Source organism: Lepidochelys olivacea (genome assembly GCF_965140295.1).
Source record: "Lepidochelys olivacea isolate rLepOli2 genome assembly, chromosome: 5".
NCBI lineage: Eukaryota > Metazoa > Chordata > Testudines > Cheloniidae > Lepidochelys > Lepidochelys olivacea.
In genome coordinates this window covers 104,101,153-104,129,123 of record NC_140415.1, presented here as the reverse complement: position 1 = coordinate 104,129,123, position 27,971 = coordinate 104,101,153, and the positions used below count along the sequence as shown (strand labels likewise).

Sequence of the window (27,971 nt, the reverse complement as noted above, 5' to 3'; positions counted from 1 at the left end):
TTTCAAGTTATTGTAATAACATACACATATCCTAATAAGTGTTTGTCCTTGTAGCAGGCTCTTGACATGCCAATGTAAGGCGAAAATGTAATACAAAGGGGAAGCGCTTAGGAAATAGGACACAAAAGGAAACAAAACACCCTCTTTATTAAAAAATATAGTTTTGAATTTTTATTGTAATAAATAATTCTCATAATTTATGACACAGTAAAATAAAGACACAGTAAAGACAAGTAGGTATCTTGCAAAATACAACCAAACCATAGCTTAATGATACTTAGAATTCGAAAGTGCTCCCAAAATGCATGCTAAATGATTTCATAGAGTCATAGAATCAGAGAATATCAGCATTAGAAGGGACCTCAGGAGGTCATCTAGTCCAACCCCCTGCTCAAAGCAGGACCAATCCCCAACTAAATCATGAAAGTCTATTTTGTATCATAGAATAGCAGATGTTCCATCTCAACTGTTTCCAAAGAGTCTACTCCATAGGCTACTCTTCTAGAAGGTCCAAAGTCTTGCTTTTCAGATGGTTGATCAGAATAATGACCAGTTGCAAACTGGTGGTGCCAACTATATCCCTAGTAACAGTAAACAGTAGAACTTCTAACTCTCTAGAGCATCTTCAAAGTGCAAGAGATTATCTGATGACTTCCAACCCAGGAGGAATCGTGATGTTGACAAGAGGGTTAAACAGCCTTTTCTCTGTTGAACTAACTAACTGCTGAACGTTAGCTAATATCTTAAAATCTGCAATGAGGAGAGATGGTAGCCCACATGCATGACATTCTTATCCTTGTGTAGGTCAAAGTGATGACAATTTCATCCAAGGAGGCTGGAAGTGATAGAGTCTCAGTAGGGAACGTAGAGCTCAGAGAAAAATTGGAATGTTTTAAAAACAAGTATGAAATGAATTAGGGTAGGGACCTAAAGTGCTTTCTTTTTTGATGGAAGTATTTAAAAAACCTGAACAACATCCACAAAAGTGCATAATGGACAAAGCAAACATGTAGGAACTTAAATAAATACAAATACATATACAGAGATCCTGATGCTGATCAGTTTTACATCAGGATAACTCCATTAACTTCTGCAAATTTACTCTGAATTTACACTGGTGTAAATGAAAGGAGAATTAGACCAGGCCATTTTAAAATAGTATTTAAAATAAAACTTCCAGAGCTCTAGAACATATTCAGTGAAGGAAGAAAACATTCTGCATTAAGTCACCTCAATTCGTACATCTGTGAAAAGAAAAAAAAATATACAAGCATTTTACAAAAAGACATCACCACACATTTATGACATCATTTCCCATCTTTAGTCTGACTAAAGCCAAAAGTAAAATAAATAAAAAATACATAGCCTACACTACTACACAAATTCTGCACCAAGTTGCACCCATTTAGCCAGTAGGGTTGAGTGAATATAAATCAATGCAGAATTTGACCCAACCTTTTTAACACCAGAAGAAAATAAATAATCTCTATTGTGGCTTGCAATTGTCCAGTTACCACGTCATGAGCCCAATCCAGGCAAAATTTGTTCACATTAACGGTTTGTACCTCTTTAACTAGATCAATTTTTAATTCAGCTGTACTCGTCTAGCGCAAAGAAGGCTAAACTAACTGATGTTTAAAAATTAACTGATTGGATCGTATTTTTCAATTATATTCTTGATGACTTTGGACCTGATTTAGCCAAAATTAGCATCTGTGGCCATTGACTCACAGGAATCTCCAAGTGCGAATAGAGAAGGAGGAATTATCCTTTTACTATTCCAGCTTAGCTGGTTGTGCTGCCCCATTCCCAAGGACAGAGTCATGTGACAAATACATAAAAATATAGTCCATGGACTTTACTGAGCATTCTAATATTTTCTCCACATTGCAGCATCCTAACTAGGGTGATTGTTTATCTCCAGGTGACTGAACATCAACCAGCGATGGAAGAATTGTAAAGGGGTCTCATTCTGAAGTTACTGGTCTCTCCCTGCCTGGAAGCTCCTTTTTGGAGATCAGCCAGAGAGACCTAGAAAGATTCCCTAGAGTGCAAAGATTTAAAAACAAAAAATGTAACTAACAGGTGGGAGAAAGGAAAATAGGAGGCCTTAGATCAGTCAGTCAATAATTGGGAAAGGATCCCCTAAAACCACTGGAGTGTGGACTGGGAAGTGCTCAGAATCTGCATCTAAATTTTTAAACTAATCCACAGGCCAGTTCTTAATCTGTCAGTTCCCTTAGCAACAGCTGCTGTTAAGCTCTAACTCCCACAGGGCTATGCTCTCTTCCTGGACATGGAAGCTGGCAGATGATTTGTACTGTCTGAAATTCGCTACTATTTTTCCTTTTTCACCTGTACTTACTTTCCAGTTCTTCATTCTCAGGAGAAATCTCTCTGCAATCGCCCTCTTCCTCATTTGTCGATAATTCTTTTAAAATAATAAAAATAAAATATCAACACACACATACACATGAGTGAGCATATTTTTTTTCCCTGCATGTATGGTCATAAATCCTTTGTAAAGAATTCTGACCATGGTATTCTAGGTAAGCTGAGTGCCTAATTGAACTGCAGGCTTACAAGAAGTATTAATGCATAAAACAGTTTGTTTTATAGAACTAAAACTAAAAACTGTTTTTCCTTCTCAAACACTGTGCATCTGATATAGCCTCTGGAGGAGGGAGGAACTTGAGCCATTTTAAGATGTCTTAAAATGGACAATCAAAAACTGACCCATTCAAAATCACTAGTCACTTTTTAAAATCTTGGTCTTTGTATTTGCCTACAATTTTACCTAATTTCTCTTTGGTAGGACTGTTTGTGTTGTAATATGCAAAGTTGGTCCAGTCTGATATTGTACTTAATTTACTGTTTGGAAATATATGTTTTCATTATTTCAGAAAATAAAAGGCACCAAGTTCATTGTTTAATTATTACTGTCTAGTTTTCAGAGTAACAGCCGTGTTAGTCTGTATTCGCAAAAAGAAAAGGAGTACTTGTGGCACCTTAGAGACTAACCAATTTATTTGAGTATAAGCTTTCGTGAGCTACAGCTCACTTACTTACTGTCTAGTTATCAGACAACTTAAAAGAAGAATGCAAAATGGAGCAGAATACAATTTTGCTTAGGGTTGCCCCTGTTACGTAGTGAGTTCTCAATTAAGCCAGTTTCACTTGAAGCACATCCAGCCACATGTATGCAATACTTACTTATCACTTTCACTGCTGCATTATTTGTACATCTCCCTGTCCTGATCTTTTCTAGCTGCAAGAGAAAAAGGAAAATATGAAAGAAAATACTCATTTTAGATTTAGCGTTACTACAAAACCCCTGAAATATTTATCTAACTTATTTGCTGTTGTATATTTTTACCTAAAAGACTACAAATTAGGTTTTGTATCTACTGAAAAATCACCTTTGTTACTGTTCCAGTGCAAACTTGGGAAAAAACCAGCTAAAATATTACTTTTTCTTGTAACTTAGGAAAAATGTGTCCTTATAATTAGATTCCCAGGAGGGAATCTTCTGAGACACCAAGGATTTCCTCTGTTCCCTCCTCCACTTTCACCGTGTATTCCTGTTCCCACCACACTCTGATAGCAAAGGTACTGTTGATTGCTAACACTACTGCTGACATCACTTGTGGGGCTGTTATAGAAGAATACAAAACATTTATACAGGGCCTGAGACAGACATCTCCATAACACCCTCTTATGTGGGGCAGGGGGAAGTTGTGTGAAGAGATTAACAGAGTCTGACATAGCAATGTTATGCTATCATTAACCTGATGGACTAGGAATATGCAGTCCTAATGGAGATCTTAGCATAAATTTTGATGATGGAAGACCTTTTCCATGTGATTTCCAGCCAGAAAGCTATTTCCAGTGCTGAGCTGGTGATGGGGGAATATATTACACGGCTTGAAATAGTAAAACAGTTTCATAACATTAATACCTCTACTGAGAGTTATTACCAAAAAAGATACCACACAGCTCTGTATTATTTCCAGTTGAAGTTCATGCCAGCTGTATCTTTATGCCTACTAAATAGTTTTAAAAGATTTTCTGGTAAGCCATTAGCCCATTACCTGACTCAAGCTTCCTCATGCATTTCTGGTCATATATTGTTACAGTATGACAAATTGGTGTGGTTCTGTCAGCATAACAGGTGTGTGTCAACACTGAGACCTCCAGTACTTTTCAGGTAATCTCTCTGCAACCCAGTTAGATCCTGAAACTAGCAGCTTTTTTAAGTCACTCAAATTAACTAAAGAAACAAAACCTAATTTAAAAAAATCAAGAAAATGGAACAAACTAGTGGTGGCAAACCACTGTATGGGGAGGGGGAGTACCTCTTGTGATAAAATCTTCAAGATGTAAATCTCAAAAATTCTTGCAAATACCTGTTTATGGTCATCTCTGTTACATTTTAGCCATGACAAAAAATATAACTAGAATACACTCATTTAGATACCTTATAAAGTTATTGAGTAAAAATTCAGACAGTTTTGTTAGAAGCTATGACAGAAAAGACAATTATTATGCTAGCCTAATGACATGTAGGTTCCACCTCATGAGGGAAACCACAGAACTGGAAGCAGCTTTGGCAACGCCAGCTGAGTAGAAAATGCTTTCACTTCCGAATGGGGAAAGCACCATTCAAAACACTCTGCATCATCATCTACAGTTTGACCAATGGAGATGCATTAACAGCTGCCTGTAGGCAGATGACCAAACAGTTCCCTGTGCCAGGGAGATGATAAATACTACCTTAATGGTTACTATGTGGTGAGAGCAGATTAAGAAAAAACAAATGAAGCAGGAAGGATGTGATAAAAAAAATTAAGAGAATTGGCGGTTTCAGGGTGAAGGAGTTGGAACAGACCATCATCAGCTGATTTCAATCCTATTAGTATCAAATAACAAAAGGAGAAAAATATGGCAAAAAAATGTATACCCTTTTTTACCCAGAGCATAAATAGAAGCGATGATCCAAAGAGAACCAACGCAGCCCCAGCTGTTGCAAAATAGTGTCTACTGTTAATCCTTTGACTATCCACTGTATCATCTAAAAAGGATTAAAATAAAATTATTAGAGAAATAATCAAGTTACAGTAACCAGTTAAATTACTCAAGCAGGTTAGACTTTCTTGAATCTTAAAAAAAAAGTTTTGTTGAAATTTCTAAGTGTCTTATTTTTTTCTTGATTATCAATGAGCTCATGGAACTGGACAAAATGGAAAAAATTCACAAAAAATTGTCACCATTTAAAAATAGGTTATAAGTTATATAGATTTTATTTCTCTGTGATTATTACAAAACCCAACAACCTGAGAATATTGTTAATATTACTGAATTACAATAATTACTTTAAGAATTTCAAACAACTTTGACCACCACAAGACATGTCCATGACTCATTACTATGCTCATATGGGAAATGCAGAATCACAGTAATGTAAGGCTGGAATGGACCTTGAGAAGTCAGCAGGTCCAGCTCCTTGTGCAGAGACAGGACTAAGTAAACGTACCCCATCCCTGACAGGTTTTTAAGAACAGGTTGGACAAACACCTGCAGTGATGGGGATTCCACAACCTCACTTGGAAGTCTATTCCAGAGCTTAACTACCCTTATACAGTTTTCCTGATATCTAACCTCATCTCCCTTACTGTAGATTAAGCCCATTACTTCTTGTACTCCCTGGCCCTTCAGTGAACGTGGAGAACATTTGAGCCTTTAATATATTTGAAGATTGTTATCAGATTCCTCCTCAGTCTTCTTTTATCAAGATTAAACAAGCTTTCTAAAATTATTATCATTTTTGTTGCTCTCAACTGGACTCTCCAAATTTTCCACATCTTTCCTAAAGAGTGGTGCCCAGAGCTGGGCACAGTACTCCACCTGAGGCCTCAGCAGTACTGAGTAGAGAGGGACAATTACCTCCTGTGTCTTACACAGGACACTTCTGTTAATATGCCCCAGGATGATATTAGTATTTTTGAAGGCTAACATTTTCTGAAGGGAGCTTAATCATTAAGGAAAAGATATACAATAGTGCAGAAACTGATTTTACACCAATCACTGCAAACCTCCATCTGAAGTTATAGCTAACCCTGTTCAGGTCGCAGGTATAAACCCCCTGCTCCCACTCTGCACGTTATCACCCTGCTCTCGGCATTTCAGAATGATATGCAAGCAACTTATTTATTTTTGCTTTCTCTTTTGCTTCTGCTGTTATCTACTATTACAAATTTTGGTGTGATACATTTTTAAATTGAGTTCAAGGACACACCCTGATGCTGCATTTCAAGCCATGTGAGACAAGTCAATAAACAGAAACTGCTTCAGACAAGGTGGAAGACAATTTAATATTTATCCTTGCTTCTGGGGTCAGTGGTATCCGAGGAGGTGCACTGGATAACACAAACGGGTCTGTGACAGGATGCAGCGGGATCATTCTTCCATATGTGTTCAAGGAAATGGCTATCACAATAGCTGCTCAGAAAACAGACTGGGGAGTATCCTTTTGGAAAGGCAGAGTTCCACACCCAGGATTACAGGGCTGGACTGTATCTCACCTGGGGATTTTGCTGTTTAAATCATTTCACTCCCTTGTTAAATACCATCACCCCTTGATACTTTGCTCACTATAACATTTTTTCCCTCTGATGATTTATTCCAGCAGTTTCCTGGGGCCCCGTCTGTACTTTTAGATTTATGCAATGTCTTCCTCCCACTCCATTCTATGTACAGATTTTGATTCTGGTACTAATTTGTTTAAATTTAATGTAGGAATAAGGAATTGATGACTATCATCCCCAAACTGTACATGTTTATGATTAAGTTGCAGGGGAGGGTTTCATTTCTCAACTCCAGCTAGACTGGGACATTTTCTACCCTCAGGTTCATACACAACTTTCACATAACTTTTAAAGCTGTGCAGAACTCCCCACCTTGAATCACTACCCACCCACTCCATGTATACTGGAAATATTAACATGGTGAAAAAATACCCTAATAACAACACTTAGCATTTTCAGTGTTCAGAGCACATTACAATCACATTAATGCCTACACAACCTCTGCAAGGTATTAGCTACATTTTGCGTGTGGGAAACTGAGGCAGGGCAGTTCTGTGACTTACCCAGTGCCATAGAGGAAGTTTAAGAGCCTAGATTTAAAAACCCCCACAAGAGTTTCCAGCTATTAGGCCTAAAATTCAAGCCCCCAGACTATACCCATTTCTACAATATATTGCTTGGCCTTGTCTAGATTAGGAAGAACAGGTTGTGGTTGATCCAATCTAGACAACTTTAATTAAGAAACATTACCTGGTATGATGAAAATAGCAGATGTGTTTTCTTTAAATTCTTTGTTCCAAAATATACAGTGAAAAGTCTCATTAATACTTGTGTTGGTTTTAAGTGTACTTGTCACACTGTACAGTTGATCAGTTCCTGTTTCATAACTTGTGTTTGCTTTGTCACTGAAGTCTTGATGTTCCCCATTATGCCAAATGACCTCTGCCTTAGGATACCCTTTTGACTGGCATGTTAACTCCCATTCGTTCTGTCCTGCAGTCCTCTGGACAATCACAGTTCTTTTGGTTATGTTTCTATAAGGAGCTAAACAAAAACAACAATGACACAAAAAGCTATTATAGCTATGGTGCTGACAGAAGAGTGTGTGTTATTTCAGGAGGTCATGCTCCTTTCGAGCCAAAATTCTGCACGTGAGCAAGTAATATTTTTTTGATGACCAAGTTAAACATCATTATTGTTTGCTTCATCATTATGGTAAAAGTGGGGAGGTAGGTTTTGTACCTGAACTGAGCTATTTTCACTACAGTTTTGCAACTATTTTAAAGATTGTATCAACCTTTCTTCAGCTGACCTCCCGAACGTCAGTCTTTGTTTGTTTCGCGGCCATGTGTGGTAGAAAAGGGCAGAGTCACAGACTCCACCCAGAGGTAGGTGTGGGTTTGGGCTCCTGTGTAAGTGCCAGGAGGGTGCCTCAGAAGGTCAGTGGAGGCCTCTTTGGATGCTGAACCCAAGTGGACAATTGGGGTCCTACGGATTCTGCATCATACGTGCCCCAGAACCCATAATTTATCCCATAGCTCCCATCAGCATTTGGGGGAATTACTTGCATAAATATCTATGCATCAAAGTGATATTAATCTTCCCCCTAGTCTACATGTTTTCCATTGCATCTTTGTGGGAGAACAGTTTGTAGTGAACTTTGCATTCTTGATACTGAGTAAACTCTTGTGCAGAACTGCAAGGTTCAACCTACAATATATACCTAGCAGTATTGAGACAAGCAACCCATAATTTTTCAGAAAGAAAATGAGGGTAACATATAACTTGTATCAGGGGTCACAGCCTGGAGCAAGAGGTGTCAGCACCATCCCTGTCCAGAGGATGGGAATCCATTCAGGTATTTTGCCCTTCCTCTCCCCTACCTCTTCAGGATTATTCCTCTTCTCCAGAAGGCAAAGCTGTGGGTGAGAAGGGGCCATAGGGGGAGGGTAGAATGTCCTCAGTGTACCAGGAGGTAGGAGGTGCTTAAGAAAACCTGGGCACTTTTGCACAAGAAGTGCTCTGCCTTATCTCCACCTCCCTCATTACCCTCCAAATATAAGCGAGAGAAGGAAAGGATAGGCAGAACTTCTCTCTTGAGTTGAGCTGACAATGCTGTAATACAGAGGCTTGACCTAGATCTTACACACATTGTGAATGCTAGTTACAGACCAAGAGCCAAATTTCACCCTCTGGCATTATTGCCATCCCAATGAAGTCAGTGAGGGGAAACTTGTAACTGGATAATGCAGTAATAAACTGATTTCCACTATCTGGAAAAAATGCTTACCTTTTACTTGCAAAGTGATCATCTTGTAGTCAGCTCCCTCATAGCCAATGAGACAGAGGTAAGTCCCTGCATCTGTAAATTTTACACTGGTGACCTGAAGCATAGACCTTCCAAATTGCAGTTTATCTTTCAACAATTGTACTCTTCCACTGTAGCTGCTGTGTTGGTTATTAAAGTTTTCCTTTCCTTTGTGAAGTTTGTAAACCTCTTTTGTATGTTCCTCTTTTTTCTCCCAAATGACACTTAAATCTTGAAGCTTTAATTGACCATTCACTCGAAACCTGCATTCCATGGTCACGTTGCTCCCATATTCTACAATGTACTGTGGCTGGGGAACTTCAACTGTGAATAAAGCTGGAAAACAGAATTCAGAATAAAACTTCTTTTCCAAAAAGAACATGATTTTCAAAGTTATATTTTACCAACTGTGTGGATACCTTTCTGTGTGCCTAATTTATGCACACAAACATCCACAGTGTCTGTGTGCAAGTTTGGCATTTGTGCATGCACACAACCAGTTAGGTACCTAAATAGCTATTTACACTGGAGTTGTACACACACACACAGAGGATATTTGTGTAGATAAACTAGGCGTGGGTGTCCTCTTGGCCTCTATTTTCAGAACACTGTGGAGAAGCTTGTACTGCTGCTTCCTGTTACAAGAGTGCTCTATGTTTGTATGTAAGTAAATACAAGTGCAAGTAGATGACACTCAAGAATATGTAGCATAGTTCTTGGGGGGAGGGTTTGAGCATTAGCCTGCTAAACCCAGGGTTGTGAGTTCAATCCTTGAGGGGGCCATTTAGGGATCTGGGGCAAAAATGGGGGATTGGTCCTGCTTTGAGCAGGGGGTTGGACTAAATGACCTCCTGAGGTCTCTTCCAACCCTGATATTCTATGATTCTATGATTTTGTGGACCAATAAAACTTGCGCACTGCAGTGTCTTCCTTTGTCTTCCTTTGTGCAGTTCTTTACATCTGCTCTTTATTCCCCACCCCCCCACTGTTTTGAAACATTTACCCCTGCCAGCTACATCAATCTAGCCCTTTTCAAGCACACGTTTGGCTTAACATTTAAATGATAAAGAACAGTGTTTTTTCACCTAAGAGTTTAAGAAAAACTAAGTTGGAAGGTATAGTTCCCATGCCCATACATTGAAAAAAAAAAACCTAAGCAAATATTTCTGCTTCTTACCATTTAGGAAATGCCAATGGGACACGAATATACACAATATACACAATGCATTTTCCATCTTGCAGAAAGAACCTAAAATGATACAAAATCCTATTATGGTGTGTTTTCTAACATTACACTATACATTGTACTTTAGCCAGGCAGAATGTAGTAACTGCACATAGGCATTGAGTTCTACTATAAACAGAGATAAGCCAGATTCCCAAAAGGTACATCAGGAGTCTCGTATTGTATCTGTGACTATGGAGGAAATTGCAAATATTTTGGTAAATCAGATAATAAAATCCTTGTTCTGCTCCAGCATATAACTGTGTCAACTTCTGGACAACAGATTTAAAAATAAATTAAAAAAATAAGAAATTCCCACATTTATCCCTCATTTGTAATGTAACAATACACTTTTCATCAATTTATGCCACAAAGTAAGTGCTCATACACAGACATTGGTTAAAGTAGATTATAGTAGGGAACTCTCACTGCACTAGCCAATGAGGAGGGAGGAAGTTATCTGGAAACATTGCTCCTCCAAACCAAAAAGAGGAGAGAAAAGTTCTCCATCTGTAGGTTTAGAGGAAAGGGAGCGGAGGGCTCTCCCTTATTTTAACTCAGGATGAAACATATCTGCTGTCAATAGAGCTAGTTGAATGACACAAAACCAGAGTGTGAGTGTTTGTATTCTGAATGGTTGTTAGGTTCAGCTATGTTTGTACCAGTTAGTTTTGCAGTTCACATATATTCACAAATACAGGTTTCAGTTCACGTCTAGAGAACAGGAATATGCATATTTGCATGGGAATAAAGTTTCACAAAAAGAAAAGGAGTACTAGTGGCACTTTAGAGACTAACCAATTTATTTGAGCATAAGCTTTCGTGGGCTACAGCTCACTTCATCGGATGCAATAAATTGGTCAGTCTCTAAGGTGCCACTAGTACTCCTTTTCTTTTTGCGAATACAGACTAACACGGCTGCTACTCTGAAACCTTAAAAGTTTCAGTCATCCAGTCAGGAAGTAGAAACAATACTGTAGCATCAGGAATAGCCAAATGAAGAGACACAACCACATGGTTTAAAAATCCAAATTCTCCTCTAATGTATCTGAAGCCTTCTCACTACAATGCCTGTTCCCCTGCAGCAGACTACCTACACTGTACTCCCAGAGAACTTTCAGATCCTCTAACTTCTCTCAAAACTAAACCCACCTGCAACCTAGAGCATGTGGAAGGGAAACCCATTATAGTACCATGAGACCAAACACAGACTGCAAACAGCACATAGCAAAAATGAACACCTTTCAAATAATCCATAGCCTGAAAAACATTTGTGTAAGATCTTTGGTGGACGATCCATGAACAGAAAAAAAAAAAAAAAAAAAAAAGAGGACAAAATTTAATTGGATAGTGTCTTCCCCACAAACACTGTGACCAACTCCAGCTCTCAAGAGTACAAGATTCAGAGTTAGCCAACCTGATGACCACTGTCCACTGTTAACACCACACAGGAAAAACTCCTAAATAAACCAATAAACCAATACAGGACATTGCTGTCTTACAGGTAATTAGCATGTGAGGCACATCTAAGGCACGTCATTTAAGTCACAGTAACACGTTCTGTTGCGAAAAGTGAAATTCACTTCACCTGTATGAAACCGAAAGTGAAGGTTGAGGGGTTTGGCAAGCAAAAATCCATCCCTTTGACCCAAGTAGAAGCACATACTAATTTATGCCCAAGGCTATTGGCTCTGCACATCAGTTGTGGACTGAGTTCTCAGCCTCTCCCCTGGCCCACTTTGTCTTGTCCCCCCAAGCTAGCCCGGGCAGGACTGGCATTAAAGAACTCCTCTACAGCGTGCATAGGATGCATCCTGTGTGCTCCTTTTCTGTTGACGTGTTCCTTCACACGTCTCCAAAGCGGGGGGATCTTTACATCTTGTGAATATATTCAGCTGTGCACAAGGGTAAAGTCTGCTAATCTTGACACAAAGAGAACATCCCTAAAAAAATGCCTCTTTGTAATAGGGTCTGCAAATAACTTTCTGGGCCAGGAAGGAAGGGGGTTTATAGGCTGGCCTGAAAAGAGGAGCTGCAGTTGGCTCCATACCACAACACTTGCCAGAAATATCAAGCTGGATGGAATAATCATACTGAGAACAAGAGATAAAAGTAAGGGAGTACTAGGTTTGAGAGAATTGGCTGCCCACTCTGTTGAAGGAAGGAATTAAACCCAGGGACTGGGAACAGCAGCGTGAAGAGAGGGAAGGTGCAGTGGAGCTTCTCTATGATGGGAAAAATCAGACTAAGACTGTTCACCTGCTTGGCAGGTGGGAAGAGTTGGGCAGGTTTCTCAGGAGTATGGAAAAATCTAGAGATCAGCTGAATCTTATGAGTTTCTTCCTCACTCTGTTGGAGTTTACAAACTCTTTGGAAGGCTTGTCAGTGAATGAGACTCTCCAGGTCTCCCAAAGGGAAAGGAGAAGGACCAGAAGCAAATTAAAAAGGAGTTTTGTTCCTTCTGAAACTGAGTCCAGTCTTTGTACAAAGGGGCATTTGATCTTTTTTCTCTGTCTGCACTATTATTTAATTAGAGATCTCTCCTGAATGCTGCTTGAAGGTGTAGCTTCCTTTTGGCTCCTGCTGTGTCCACTCAGTCCTCTTGTTGCACACTTATGGAAACAGGTCTTGAAGCCCACCACTTACATCACAAATACAAACAGGAATTAAGCATTAAAGATGATGCAAATGTGTAGGAGGGCAGCCTTGTAAAACTGTGAAGAAAAAAAAATCTACCAGCTCAAAATCTGCTTCCCTGTGCTTCCCCCACCCCTCCCCCCATAACTAAAAGCGTAAGTTACTTTTCTTACCCATCTGACCAAAAATTACTCACTCCTGGATTAACTGATTTTTACAAGTCCTATGTGGGAGTGTAAACTACAAAAAAAGTACTGCTGATGTTAACTGCATAAGCCAACTTCATTTTAAAAGGGATACATTTCTAAGTACACATTTTAATCAAGAAGAATACCCTAGGGCCAAATCGTACAGAACTTATTCAGCCTATACTCAGGCAAAATTCCCATCAGTGAGTTTTGTGTGAGTACGGAGGACTACAGGATTTTTTCTTATTTTTTTTAGATCACCAAATTTCATACCCACATAAACTGCTTCAGAAATTGGCAACACTTTTATTAAACTGCCTTTAGGTTTTGAATAAGAAATTCGGTGTCCATAATAGTTATCTACCTTCCTAATTATATACTGATAAGAGTTTACCATTTACTTAACTGTTTTTTTCTTCAACGTTCTAGTGGTATTTCAATATTAAGCTGATGATTAACCAAGCATATCTGCTATTGTGCTAGGGTATAACCCAAGGCAACGCTAGATTCGAGGGCATGGACTGTGCTGAGCAGACTCATGATTTCTCATGAAGAGTCACAGAAGACAGACAGGGTGTCCAATTCTTCTCTCAGACAGGTTTTCCGTTGCTGTAACTCCACTGACTTCACTAGGGAAACTTCTGCAAAAACTCCCCAGCATTGCTAATAGTGGTGCAACTCTACCAGAGGTGGCGATGCTTGGAATGCTAATATAGATAACATTTGAAGCCTCATTCATCTAGCCAGGCTCACAGCAAGGTTTGATCAACAGTGCTTGGAATGCTGGTGGCAGCCAGTGGTCCGCCTTCACTAGGGCTCCCAATATTGCTAACATGGGGTGGTGCTAAACTGCTGTTAGCAATGGTGAGAAATTGCAGCGGTGTTTGTGTAGACTTACAACAGGAGTAAAAGAAGTGGGGAGAGCACAGCTCCCCTCCTCTGGAAAAAGCAAAGGGAAAGCATTCCCCTCTTCTTCCTTGTGGGAAACAAAGCTCCCCCACAGCTCCCTCTCCTCCTTTGCTGGGACAGTAAGAGCTTCCCCTCCTGCTTCAATGTACTCTAACCAGTGTTTGTAACTGAGAGAAAACTGGGTCCATTATGTTAAGATCAGAGGAACAAAAAGCTCCATCAACTTCATTAGCTTTCTCGTACTGTGGTTCTTTAAACGCTACAGGGTGGGTAGGGCATAATTAAATGTTAAACACCATAGTCTGATTGGCTTTACACTAGTACAGGGGTTGGCAACCTTTCAGAAGCGGTGTGCTGAGTCTTCATTTATTCACTCTAATTCAAGGTTTCGTGTGCCAGTAATACAGTTTAATGTTTTAGAAGGTCTTTCTGTATAAGTCTATATTATGTAACTACACTATTGTTGTATGTAAAGTAAACAAGGTTTTTAAAATGTTTAAGAAGCTTCATTTAAAATTAAATTAAAATGCAGAGCTTATCAGTTTAGTGCAGTGGTTCTTAACCTGGGGTGCAGGCACCCCACGGGGGTGTGAGATGCTCTTTCTGGGGGTGCAAGACATGTAAGATTTTTTTTAGAAGGTAAATCATCAAAAACACAAATTAAGCACAGGCACCTAAATACAACCACTTTGTTTCATCAACCCTATGTATTTATTAACATTATACATTTTTAACGATTACTGTTATATACACAGTTTGTAAGTTTTTAAGTTTTCAAGTTTTTAAGCTAATTGTAGTGTAATTTTTTATAAGGGGTGAGAGAACATATTTTAAGAACACCAGACTGTCAAAGGGATGAGCGGGGCTGGGTGTAGTGTATTAAATTGCTCCCCATTGGAACGTGCTACTTACGGTGTACTACTTACGGCTGCCAGTCCTGATGCTCTGAGCAGCATGGTAAGGGGACGGGGAACAGGGGTGGTCGGATAGGTGTGCGAGTCCTGGGGGGGCCTGTCAGGGGTCGGGGGTGTGGATAGGGGTGGGGTGGGGTCCCGGGAAGGGGTGGTCAGGAGACAAGGAGCCGGGGGGGGGGGGTTGGATGGTGGAGGATTCTGAGGGGGGCAGTCAGGGGGCAGGGGATCCCAGGAGGGGGTGGTCAGGAATGCCTCTCTGCTATATACATTGGCCAAACTGGACAGTCCCTATGTAAAAGGATAAATGGACACAAATCAGATATTAGGAATGGCAATATACAAAAACCTGTAGGAGAACACTTCAACCTCCCTGGACACACAATAGCAGATTTAAAGGTAGCCATCCTGTAGCAAAAAAACTTCAGGACCAGACTTCAAAGAGAAACTGCTGAGCTTCAGTTTATTTGCAAATTTGACACCACCAGCTCAGGTTTAAACAAAGACTGTGAATGGCTCGCCAACTACAAAAGCAGTTTCTCCTCCCTTGGTGTTCACACCTCAACTGCTAGAAGAAGGCCTCATCCTCCCTGATTGAACTAACCTCGTTATCCCTAGCCTGATTCTTGCTTGCATATTTATACCTGCCTCTGGAAATTTCCACTACATGCATCTGACGAAGTGGGTATTCACCCATGAAAGCTTATGCCCCAATACGTCTGTTAGTCTGTAAGGTGCCACAGGACTCTTTGCTGCTTTTACTGATCCAGACTAACACGGCTACCCCTCTGATAGTATAACTAAGAAGCAACTCCATTTGGCTGCAATAGTTACTCTGGACTTACACCAGTGACACAGCATAACATGACATTTAAAGCATAATCACTTTAAAGTGCACCAGTTTGTTGTGTTTTTTTAGAGCTCAGGGTACGTGTATGAGAACAAAGATTGAATTCACAGGAAGCCACCTTTAAAGGTCATCTAACACTGTGGCAAGTATTTTTCTGCTTCCTACCTGTTGTGACATCCAGCCACAGTACAAATTTCAAGGAAGAAATACATAGATGTAGGTCAGTGTTTAACCTTGTTACTGTAAAGTGTGGGAGAGGCATACAAAGTCCTATAGAAACAAGTGAAAAAACAGAACCATTTGAATGTACACATTCAAGTACTGAGTAATCTGAAAGTACCCAAGGTGTGGTTGAGGGGGTGGATTTTTGTGAGTAGCTAGACAGAACTAAGAACTGCTTGCCCTAGATTCTTTTGCAGTTAGAAAACTGTTTAATGATATACAATAGAACCTCAGAGTTACAAACATCAGAGTTTCGAACTGACTGGTCAACCACACAGCCCATTTGGAACTGGGAGTATGCAATCTGCAGCAGCTGAGGGATAAAAAAAGACAAACAAAAAAAAAACCAAAAAACAAAACAAAACAGTACAGTACTGTGTTAAACATAAACTACTAAAAAAATAGAGGGAAAGTTAAAAAAAAGATTTGACACGGTAAGGAAACTGTTTCTGTGCTTGCTTCATTTAAATTAAGATGGTTAAAAGCAGCATTCTTCTTCTGTATAGTAAAGTTTCAAAGCTGTATTAAGTCAATGATCAATTATAAACTTTTGAAAGAACAACCATAATGTTTTGTTCGGAGTTACAAACAACCTCCATTCCCAAGATATTTGTAACTCTGAGGTTCTACTGTACTCTTTATATAAAGACATAATGCCAGCTTTGCAGAATGAGGGACAGATCCTGCTCTTCTGTAAGTTTGTACATATCCACTGAGTTCAGTGCGAGCTACATGCACTTAGGAAAGGCTCTTAGTGCTCAGAAATTGGAGATAGTTGAGAGAGCTACACAAGATAAGAATTTTACCTTATGTTTTGCAAGCAATAAACACTTCAGAAAAACTTCCCCAGGAATTCAGTTTCAGTGAGGGGTGGGGTAAATCGTATTAAATGAAAGTGTGAATAAAAAACAAAGACAGGGTGTGTAAACACTGATCAATATACACACCGTGGAAGTATACACTGTGCTTCAACTTGCTTTATTAAATATAAAAGTAGACTTACACATGTCTCTAGGCATACTGACAACAATTAAATTCCCATAGGGATATAATAAAAATTAATATACCAGTCTGTAAATAAGCAGCCAGTTGAACACCCTATTCCACTCTGCTCTATGCCTTCAGACATCACCAGGAGCCATATCATATAGATGGCTTTTTCTTCAGCAGGCCATGAATGTCTACAGAGTGAGCTATTTCAGAGGATGGTCTAAAGACTAAGCATAGACCCTGAGTAAGATTACCTACAAGAGTGCAGATACTGACTGATGGACATACACATTGAAGTATGTTATTGTGCTGATAAAATAGGTGTGAATTTTTAAAATATTGATTCGACTGTTAGAGGCGAGACACATGCTTGACGCATAAATTGCTGTGTGAATGATGCCACACCATACATGGGGACAAGTGATCTTACCCCTCAAGGGTCTGATAACGTGGGGTATGGAAATCTCTCAGCTCCCATTAAAAACAATGTGAACTGAACACACTATGAACGAGATACGACACTTTGCAGGACAGGCTGTAAATGAGGAGGCTGCTTTCGTGTCCACATCTACCCTGATGGTTCCTTGTCATTCTCCTCCATTAATGCTCTCTCTCTCTGTCCCTTCCAAATATCAAGCTGCAATTTTTAGCCAAGTAGCTTCATTTTTCAAAGTATTTAATTAGACCCATCCTAATGGCTCAGTCTTTCTTTCAAAGTGCAGAGCACCTTCTGTTTGATACTGAATGCCTTTGACTCCTGTTGCTGTCATGGGAATTGAAGACACTCAGAACCTGGCAGGATTGGAGTCCAGTGCTAATGTGTCTACTTTGCTGTCCAAACTTTTAGGTCCAACTTCCTTTCTGTTGAAACAGTGGGAAACTCCTGAGTAAATCTATTGCCTTCAACAGATCCTGCCCCAAAAAACTGACAATTGAAGGGTCCAGTTCTGCAGATATTTGCTCACCTGACTAGTCCTTATCCATACAGGTAGGCTTGGGAAAGTCAATGGGACTTTTCTCATGAGCAAGATCAGCCTCAACAAGAAAGAGTGCAGACAAAGGAGACAGGAAGGACCCCATCTGACCTTTTTGCTTTTCAGTTTTTAAAATTTTATCTCTTGACTGATTTCTCTAAATACTACTTTATTGCAAGAGCATAACTATCAGAGTTACTGTGATGGGTACAAGGCACTAACCTCACTCAGCTGCCCGCGCCTTCCTTTGCACAATTGTTCAGGGTTGGGTAATAGAGAGGAGAGAATGCCCCTGGGCAGGGCATCCAGATGTCATGGAACTTGGATAACCACCACTGTCTCATGTCTAGCTTCCTTGTTAACTGCTTTCCTTATGTATTGCTCTCTTATAGACATTATACATTAAGGAAAAGACCTTGTTGATGGGAGTTACAGCGCTTTACAGTGGCAAGTACTTTGTGCTATCATTTGTGAGCAAAACATTCATCCTAACTAATGAGGCAAATAATTTAAAATTTCACCATCAGCAGGTTCTTCTCTTTTTTCCCTTCTTTTCTGTATATAACATGTAAATTAAAAGCATCCTATCTTCAAGTTGTGTTTAGGAGGAGATTTTCATATCTTAGCTCTTTTGCCACATAATATTCCTTAATCAAAATCCATGCTCAGAATAGATTTAAGAGATTAATTCCCTTGTAGAATCTTTTAAAGTTGTCTTTGGTGTAGATGAAAAGAGTGCTTGGCCAAAAACAAAACAAAAGCATTTGAACACATGTGGATGCAGAGCTAAATACGAAATCCTTTGTTTTCAAGGTTGTCAGGTTGTGACAGTTTAAAAAATCAGTTCTGCATTCTTTATTTAGGCAAGACACTTACACAAAATGGGACTTTTGTGATTAACTGGACAGTAGAGTCCATTAATGACTGGAGAGATGTGTCACTAGGCTGAGCCAAGAAATATTTTGTCATTTACACCCACTCAAAGCCACCTCCTTAAATGTGGAGATGAATTGGCCATGTGCTTCAGATGGCATAGGCACCGACTCTGTGGGTGCTCCAGAGCCGGAACACCCACGGAAAAAAATTAGTGGGTGCTGAGCACCCACTGGCAGCCATCTCCCCCATCTCCTGCCCCAGTGCCTCCTGCCTGCCGGCGGCCCCACCTATCAACTCCTCCCCCACCTCCCAGCTGTTTAGAGGTGTGCAGGAGGCTCTGGGAGGAAGGGGGAGGAGCGGGGACGGGGCATGCTTGGGGAGTGGACAGAAATGGGTGGGAAGAGGTGAGGAAGAGGCGGGGTGGGAAAAGGTGGGATTGGCATGGGAAGAGGCAGGACGGGGATGGGGACTTGGGGAAAGAAGGCAGGTGGGGGTGGGACCTGGGGTGGAGCAAGGGGTTGAGCACCCCCCAGGCCTGAAGGAAGCTGGCGCCTATGGCAGATGGAAACCGATTCCATCGCCAGAGTAGCAAAAAGCTGGACACCTGAAGGCAAGCGAAAATGAGGCCGCCCGAAAACAACATGGCGAAGGGCTGTGGAAGCTGAGTTGAAAAACCTGGGGCACAGCTGGGGAACCATTGAAACAGACAGGAGTGGAGGAGCTTCGTCGCTGCCCTAACCACCAGACGTGTCATGAGATGACGACGACAGCCACTTCCTTATTCAAGGAGTATTTGTAAATTGGAAGGTAAGGTAGGTGTATAGCATGTGGTGGCATTTTGCACAGATATAAAGCTATAGGTCAGAGAGCGGACTGTGCCAACTACTTCAGCACAGATTAACAGCCCCTGGGACTGTGTCAGCTGGGGTGACCCAAAAATATTTTGGCGTTTACACCGCCCCCCTCCCCCAATCTATTACTTATTCAAATTAAGAAACAATTACACAAAGTGGGACTGGGGTAACAATGAATATATAGTGTGGTAAAATTCAGTCTAGTTTATTTGGGGGAAATTTCTAAAAAATGCAAACTCGCGCTGAAGAAGGTTTTAAAACTAAACCAACAGTGCGCCTTTCAGTAAGGACCTTGGACCAAGAACAACTTCAGCCTTGCAGCATCCCCCTGGGGACCAGAAAGGAGGGCCGCTCCCACCCCCCGCAGAGTACGGCGGCAGCAGACGCCCCCTGACCATGGCGAGGGCCCCCTATGGTCCTCATGCTTTCCCCTCCACGGAGGACTGGCTGGTGGGTCCGCCCAGGTGTGGATCCATCCTGCCCTGCGGGGCTGAGATCCATGGACACTCCGGAGACGGACAGTCCCCAGCGTACAGCCGGGTTCCCAGTATCCGGCACTTTCAGTTTTGTTTACACGCAACCGCTGCGTTCGTGTGACTATGCCCCTTTCGAAATCCGGTCTAGGCGACAGAGAGCTCGCTAACCTTAATCGGTGCAAACTGGGGGCGTTTAGGCAAAGCCCCTCCTTCCCCGGGCCCCTCACTCGGTACAACCACAGTTTTCACTGTCGACGGGGCTCCAGGGGGAGAGGTAGGATTTGCCCCTAAATGGGGAGTGCTTTAAAGTCAGGCTAAAATGGGGGGATGGGGGACGGGACGGGACGGGACGCTCCCTCCAAATGCGAGCGATCCGGCAGCTCTCACCCTCTGTGTGTGAGCACCGCAGGACGAAGCCATGCAGACATGCACGCCCGCTTCCAGTGCTATAAGCACCTTGCGGGTGAGTGCTGTACCAGTGACCGCCACACACCCCGACGGCCACGGTGCGCGGTTCTGGGCACTGAACGCGCGCCTCGCCTAGAAATAAGGCTCTCTTCTGTTCGCCGCTTAGCTGTAAAGTTCTCGCCACGGGCTTTCCTACCTTTTGGAGGTTAAATTATAGTCTTCCTGCTCGGCGAATGGCTGGGTGACTGGCACAGCAGGTGCTAGGCCACCGGCTCAGCTGGAGTCAGCAGGGAAAGCCGCCGCAGTAGCCCCGTTAGAAATATGCTCCTCCCAGCTCAGCTGCCTGCCCAGGACTGCAGTGAGAGCAGAGTAAAGGGGCGATCTTCTTTCTTTCTGCGCTCCACCCCCAAACTTCCCTTCTGCTCTTGCTTCAAGTCCAGGAGATTCACACGCCTCTGGGGCTTGGGGCATGTACCCGGGGTTTGCCTCAGTGACTCTAGCCGGGAAGCAAACGGAAGGGAATTCCAGCCTGACTCAAGTCAGGGCCACTAAATCTCATGACTATCTGTGTCATAATGAGAGTCATTTATCCAGAACAATCCCCCTTTTTATTTCTGCTTGAAAACACTCCCAAGTGAACTCAGAGTCCAGCCCCAGCCTTTGCAGTCAGCAGAGACCACAGGGGAGATGCCCTCATGAAGAGATGCCCTCCTCTTCATTTAGGGGAGATGCCCTCATGGGAAGAGATTAGATGTGACCCAAATCTCACTTCCCTACTAGGGGAGTGGAGACTTCCTTTTACTTGGGATTCATTTCCAGGCAATGTTTAGAGTCTCTCCCATCTCTTGGGGATTTTGCTGTCTTGTGATTCAATGAGACATTTTAGAAACTCACTCAGAACTATTTTAGAACCTGACTCACTCAAAAATGTCACAGTATGTGACAGCCCTGCATGTTGAAGTGGACACAGGTCCACAGGTGGAGGAGGTAAAACTGTGCAAGACTAAATGGCAGGTGAATGTCCCATTCATCTTCTATCTGCCTATATATTTAGGACAAGAAATAACTGTTCTGCAATAAAAACGACATCTGTCATTTAGCCAAATTCTTCTATGTACAGTATTTTGTATTAACATCAGATGCAAAGTTAAGTGCATGCTTGGAGAAGAAGTTGTCTACTACTCTATTATTCAGGGTCTTCCTCTCAATGGTCCTTATTTTTTCCAGCGGTAATATCATAATAAAAACTTGTATTGGACAACTCTGAACTGCAAAATTCAAATCTGATCCAAAGTCTGTGGGTGTAAAGCTGCAGGGTGTTAGTTCAGCCCATTTTATAGAAAAAGGGATAACCAGCAGATTTTGGATATGGTGTTGGATCCAAAATTCCCCAAAGTTTTGGGGTATTTGGATGCGGAGTTTGAAATCAGGTCCCTCTCTAATTTGCATTTATTGTTTCTGTTCATTGAAAATCTCAAATCAAGACATCCTGCTTGCAGAGATATTTGATAAAGTTTTCCTACTGTAACCCTTCTTCCCGTCAGAGTTGGCAGCAACAAGGGCTGGGTTCAGTATCTAGGGGTTCCAATAACGGAATGCAAAACTGGCTCGAGCCCCCACCCAGTGACCTGGGACAAATATATACCACCCCTACTGGGTGCCTCCAAGAGGCAATACTTCCCCTCTCGCAAGCACAGAGTCTGAGTGTAGCAAAAAGCCTTTTAATAACAGAGAGAAACAATGTGGCATTATGTCGGGGAAACACCACCAACAGGATTTCCTAACACAACTCATGAGCAAAAAACCCACCTCAAGCAAATTGGGGCTTGTCCTTTCCCTTTGGTTCTTGAGTCCAGCAACCCAAAATCACCCCAAGTCCCAAAAGTCCAACAACCCAAAAGTCTCTGTCCCTGGTCAGGGCAGCCCCAGAGTTCGAAAATTTATCTGCAGAGTTTTATCTCACAACCTGGGTGGAGATGGGGGGGGGGTGTTAAGGGGCACCTTACGTGGTCCAAAGCTGAATACCCCACCTCTCCATGGGGCTCTGCTCTGCCAGCCACCCCCATGAGCTGCTCCAGGCATCTGACAAACTGCTCTGTTCCACCAGCCGCTCTGCTCTGCCAGCCATCCTGCAAACTGCTCCACAATATATCTTCAGGCTCCCCCATACTTAACACAACACCCAGTGATTTCTGCTCTTAGTAAGTTTAGTTCTTTTGTAATTTCAGCTTGTTGTAGGGGAGCCTCAGTGCTAGGGCACCATTATCCCAAAGTGAATTCAGCTCAGCAGCCTGTAACTAGACTCCTAATAGAATCAAAATTAGCTCTGATATTCCACAGTGGAGAAAGTGCAATTAGCACGTAAGGCCCTCACCAGGATGCCCATACCACCCAGTATTAATACCTGCCCCCAACCTCTCTCCATTCACTGGGTTTTGGAACCCATAACGCTTGCCTAGTGAGTGCTGCTTAGTTGATGGTGAGTCCCTCCATCATAACAAAAGGCCAAGTACAGTTTCACTGTCCTTGATTCACATAATCAGAATAATAACAGTTTATTTCTGCCCCAATAACAGAGAAACTGGGGCTCCTACAGCAGCCAAAGTGACCATCTAGGCAGGGTGGGTGTGCCTATGCAAATGAGATCAGCCCCTGAAGTTTTTTTCCACAACCCACCATGACTTGCCATCAGATGTCAGGGTAGAGATCATCCTGACTCTGCTTACACTACCATAAACAGAATGATATCCCATCAACCAATTTGCTCTCTCCAGCAAAACAAAACAACAACAAAAGCAGGAAACAAAATATCCCCAAAACAAATCACCTACCACAGGCAAATCTTTTCATACTTCGAAAGGGAAAAAAGCTGGAGACTCCAGGGACTTCCCTATTGCCAATCTATTTTATGTGGAAGATTCTCAGAGACTACAGAGATGTCTAAAACCCTAAAGTATAAGACCATTTGTGTTAATGTAAGTTTTATCCTATGCTCACTAAAGTCAATGGGAGATTTTCCATGATTTCCATGGAAGGCTGGATCCAGCACACAAGGAAAGACTGTTCTAGTCTGGGGTATACATCACTCAAGTCTATTATAAATTCCCTCCTTTGTAAAACCAAAGTTCTGATTACCTGGGGGTATAAACATGAAACAAAGCAAATGGTTTCGGGGAAAGGGTCAAGTCTGTCCAAAATCTGACAAATGCATATATTGCCATCAAAATGATACACAAGTTATCAGCAATAACTTTGCTGCTGCAGCAAGAAGCAATAAAAAGTGTTTCATGGTGTGTTGAGATAGACCTATGTGAGGCATCCAGTGCCAACACTGTTGGTGTCTTACACCAGATGCACCTTACAACCTATCTAGCTTTGCACCACCATCTCTGCCAAACAGGATTTTGCCCATAATGCCAGGATTTAGCCCATTGTTCATAAAATATGATGACTATGGCTAAAAAGCGCCATATAAACATAATATCATTGCTTTAACTCTGAGAAAATACACTTAAAACTAGGAAGCCAAATCCAGTTAAAGTCAGCAAGCAGGAGTTTTTTTTAAATGTCATACAAACCACAATAATAATCGTAGCTATGAGACACAAAATAACCTTCCTCCAGCAGGAAGTGGCAGCAATTAATACTATAGCCCTAATTTCTGCCAGAGTATGTTGAAAACACCAAGAGAAAGGGAGGAATGAATGGTCTTTCTTCAGATTAAGATACATCCCTGTATTTTAACAACTGTAGACATGAGATAAAAGGAAATTTATTGGAGCTCTCATTATTTGGTTAGTTTATCACCACACTATAAAACTGCTGGTGGTCCACATTCCTAGCACAGCAAAGCTTTGTACGTAGCCCACAAAAAGTGAAACTGAAATAATTTCATAGGATGTATTTCCTTCAGTTTTGTTTTCCTGTAACAGTTGGATTAATGGGAAAGCAACATCATTGGCCGATTTAAGTTTATCATAATGGAAGTTACTGTAAGGAAAGGAATGTACAGAATTTCAAAACTTTATTGACAATGATAGCCTGTAATAGAAAGAGAAATGTAGTCAGTGCAAGATACCACTACAAATGTTTGGTTTATAACTCATACAAGCAACTAAGTGCACAAATCCAGCATATTGGGTACAGTTTGAATGGCGTCTAGAGTAGCATTATGTAGTATTGGTTGTCAGGAGGACATGTCAAAATAAATTCACAGGTTTAAGTGTACTGGAGGAAGAAAATGATGCACGGCACATTATATTTGATAAATACACAAGCATGTATCTCAGGTAGTAGACAAGAATGACACTGCTATTCAGTTGTTACATGCAATTAGTTAATGTAGTAATATTTTTCTGGTGTTATCTCCACATCCATAAGCACATAGCTTTTATGCAAAAGCCAGCATCCCAGATACAGGTATAGGCATTCTGATGGCATATAAAACAGGCACATGTAAACTCATAACTGCAATGTGAAAGAACAAGCTAGAACACAAAGACTGTGTAGCTTAAGGCACAGCAATGGGCACAGAGATAGGATGGTCTCTGTTTGAAGGAAGAGCTGCCTGTTAATTTTGGCACAGACAGCTCTCTGGTCTGCAGGCACTAATTGAGAGAGCATTTTGGACAAGTAGTATTTTATCTTCGTTAGCACATTTGGAGGGGGAGCTAATTTGCCAGGCACAACTGAATATGACACATTTCTAAGCCACTACACCAGCAAATCAGGGATTGTCACAGAAGAGAGCTTGGCAGCATAGTTCCTGGGTGGCCTCTAGACTTCTTCAATAGCTCCCTTCTTTGCCACTTTGTGATCCTCCTGAGGGATGTATCCTCCAGGATCACAACTTCTTGAAACAGATTCACTTTATTTACTAGACATTGTCCTATTAACAAACATGCACCCCAGCAAAAACAAAAACCAAACAACAACAACAACAACAACACAGAAATATACAATGAGAATATCAGCAAAAAAAGAGCTTGCAAGAAGCCAGAACACTCACCATCATAAAGGCTTTGACAGAGTTGTGCTGGTCTGATAAATTTTTAGTAGGACTCAATTTACAAAGTTGAATATAGAAGAAAACCCATCAAACATTTAAAACTAATCTATAGCAGAATGAACAAGGCCCTACATATTGTATATCTGAGGATTATATCAAAGGGAATTCTGGGCTTTGACCCCAAGGTCCCATAACAACCTATTCTGTGAGTAGGTATCACATAATATGCAGTGAATATCCCACCACAACACACAGCAAAAATTTCCCATGAGACAGTGTGCCATTGGGTAGTGTGGGCACTCACCCACAGTATAGCATCCTTGCATTGATGCAGCATGCTGGTGTGTGAATGCAGTGTGTCAGTGCAAATGACAGTGTGAACGCACATCAGTAAAATAGATTTTCGGTTGCACGATACTGCTAAGCTGTATGTTGGTGAAACTGTTGAAAGACAAGGCTTGACCATTGGTTCATACTGGGAAGTCAGTCTGCACAACCAGAAGGACTAGAAACTTAAGGCCTGATAGTGTCTACTAGGCCCCACCCTGTTTTGGGAATGGTAGAGGACTGCACCATGAGTGGGAACATGAGGAGGCATTGTGACTCAGGGCAGAATGCATTCCCCTCTGAGAGTGGCCAGCTCCTCTGGCTAGTAAGGGCAGAGTTCCTTTGGACTAGCTAGTGCCATGAGGGTGTTAACAAGGATTACAACTGTGGCCAGCCTCTGCATGGAGCACAAAGAGGGAGAAGGCTTCTTTTGGCTCACTCCATATTGTGCATCCACACAGGTGCCAGCCACTATCCAGTCCTATCATTTTGGAGTAAATAGCAAAAGCTCACGGATTTCTTTTTTATTTCAGTTCACGGGTACTGTCCAGAATTCTCCCTCCCTGGCAGGATGTTGTCATAAATGTAAAGGGAAGGGTAAACCCCTTTAAAATCCCTCCTGGCCAGAGGAAAAATCCTCTCACCTGTAAAGGGTTAAGAAGCTAAAGGTAACCTCGCTGGCACCTGACCAAAATGACCAATGAGGAGACAAGATACTTTCAAAAGCTGGGAAGAGGGAGAGAAACAAAGGGTCTGTGTCTGTTGGTATGCTGCTTTGCCGGGGATAGAACAGGAATGGAGTCTTAGAACTTTTAGTAAGTAATCTAGCTAGGTATGTGTTAGATTATGATTTCTTTAAATGGCTGAGAAAAGAACTGTGCTGAATAGAATGACTATTTCTGTCTGTGTGCCTTTTTTGTAACTTAAGGTTTTGCCTAGAGGAATTCTCTATGTTTTGAATCTAATTACCCTGTAAGGTACTTACCATCCTGATTTTACAGGGGTGATTCCTTTACTCCTATTTACTTCTATTTCTATTAAAAGTCTTCTTGTAAGAAAACTGAATGCTTTTTCATTGTCCTCCGATCCAAGGGTTTGGGTCTGTAGTCACCTATGCAAATTGGTGAGGATTTTTACCAAACCTTTCCCAGGAAGTGGGGTGCAAGGGTTGGGAGGATTTTGGGGGGAAAGATGTGTCCAAACTACGTTTCCCAGTAAACCCAGTTAGAGTTTGGTGGTGGCAGTGGTTATTCCAAGGACAAAGGATAAAATTAATTTGTACCTTGGGGAAGTTTTAACCTAAGCTGGTAAAAGTAAGCTTAGGAGGTTTTCATGCAGGTCCCCACATCTGTACCCTAGAGTTCAGAGTGGGGAAGGAACCTTGACAGATGTCCTTAGTTAATTGTTACTTAGTTAATTACTTATTACAGTTAATTCTGCTTAGTAAATCATGGGCAATACAAGAGATAAAAAACTGGCTTTGGATGAAGATAAAATTTGGATTTCTTGAGAAGAAATGCTAACGCTCATCAAAGAAATATGTATGTAAAGATAAGAAAGATATCAAAGATGCCACTCTGATAAGTCTACAAGAATGCTTCTCCTCCCATTCCTGAACTTATACTAATTCCCTTAAATAGGTGTTTGGAAACACAACAATATACATTAATGTAAGGCAAAAAACAAAAAAGTTAATAAAAACAGATTATGATGGAAACATTCAGTCTGAGACAATAATAAATTAACTGGACCAAATTCAATGCTTGTGTGAACGTCACTGAGTTCAGTGGAGTTACACTGGGGATAAATTTGGTCTACTTTGTTAAAACTGAGCAAGTCATTATGATTTATTATACTATAGGTGACAATCAAAAAAATGTTTAATTAAAATAAAAGAATCAAGCAAATGATTTTCTAATTGTTTTCTTATGCGATGTGATTTCACCACATACCATGCTCTTCCTCCTATCTGGTCTACTTTAAGCTCTGGTGCTGAGCCAGTAACCTCATCAAGACTTATTCTTTGGCATCATCCTAGCAAACTAGAGAAGCAAAGCCAGTGACCTCAGTCTTGGAATGGCAGATTTAGTTATACAGGTAAGTTTATAAATGTAACAACCTTCAGAACAATCACTATATTATCTCTAATCACTCAATATACAACAGGAATGAGAAGGTTTGTTCTGGCAATAAAAGAATGTTTGCCAATAGATTCCCAACATTC

General features: G+C 41.2%; 1 protein-coding gene across 2 annotated transcripts; it reads right to left on the bottom strand.

The window, feature by feature from the left end:
- Positions 1 to 195: 195 nt before the first annotated feature.
- CD274 (CD274 molecule) lies at positions 196 to 20,748 on the bottom strand. Of its 2 annotated transcripts, none has more exons than XR_014711799.1 (8): positions 20,609 to 20,748; positions 10,070 to 10,141; positions 8,875 to 9,228; positions 7,335 to 7,628; positions 4,961 to 5,071; positions 3,214 to 3,268; positions 2,366 to 2,431; positions 196 to 1,244 (listed from the first exon to the last, which is right to left on the bottom strand). XR_014711799.1 is itself a non-coding variant. In XM_084629245.1 (8 exons), the coding sequence occupies exons 2-8, from the start codon at positions 10,125 to 10,127 to the stop codon at positions 1,222 to 1,224; spliced, it is 951 nt and encodes a 316-aa protein (XP_084485371.1). In that variant the 5' UTR covers positions 10,128 to 10,141; positions 20,609 to 20,748; the 3' UTR covers positions 196 to 1,221. The 2 variants fall into 2 exon arrangements, 1 of the variants encoding a protein (XP_084485371.1); XM_084629245.1 differs by having other exon boundaries at positions 4,971 to 5,071.
- Positions 20,749 to 27,971: the final 7,223 nt, after the last annotated feature.

Coding starts and splice junctions, on each gene's coding strand:
- CD274 (XM_084629245.1), bottom strand. CDS start 10,127: ATGGAAAATGCATTGTGTATATTGTGTATATTCGTGTCCCATTGGCAT. Junction 3,269..4,970: donor CGCTTCTATTTATGCTCTGG/GTAAAAAAGGGT, acceptor TTTCTCTTGCAG/CTAGAAAAGATCAGGACAGG. Junction 2,432..3,213: donor TGCAGCAGTGAAAGTGATAA/GTAAGTATTGCA, acceptor TTATTTTAAAAG/AATTATCGACAAATGAGGAA.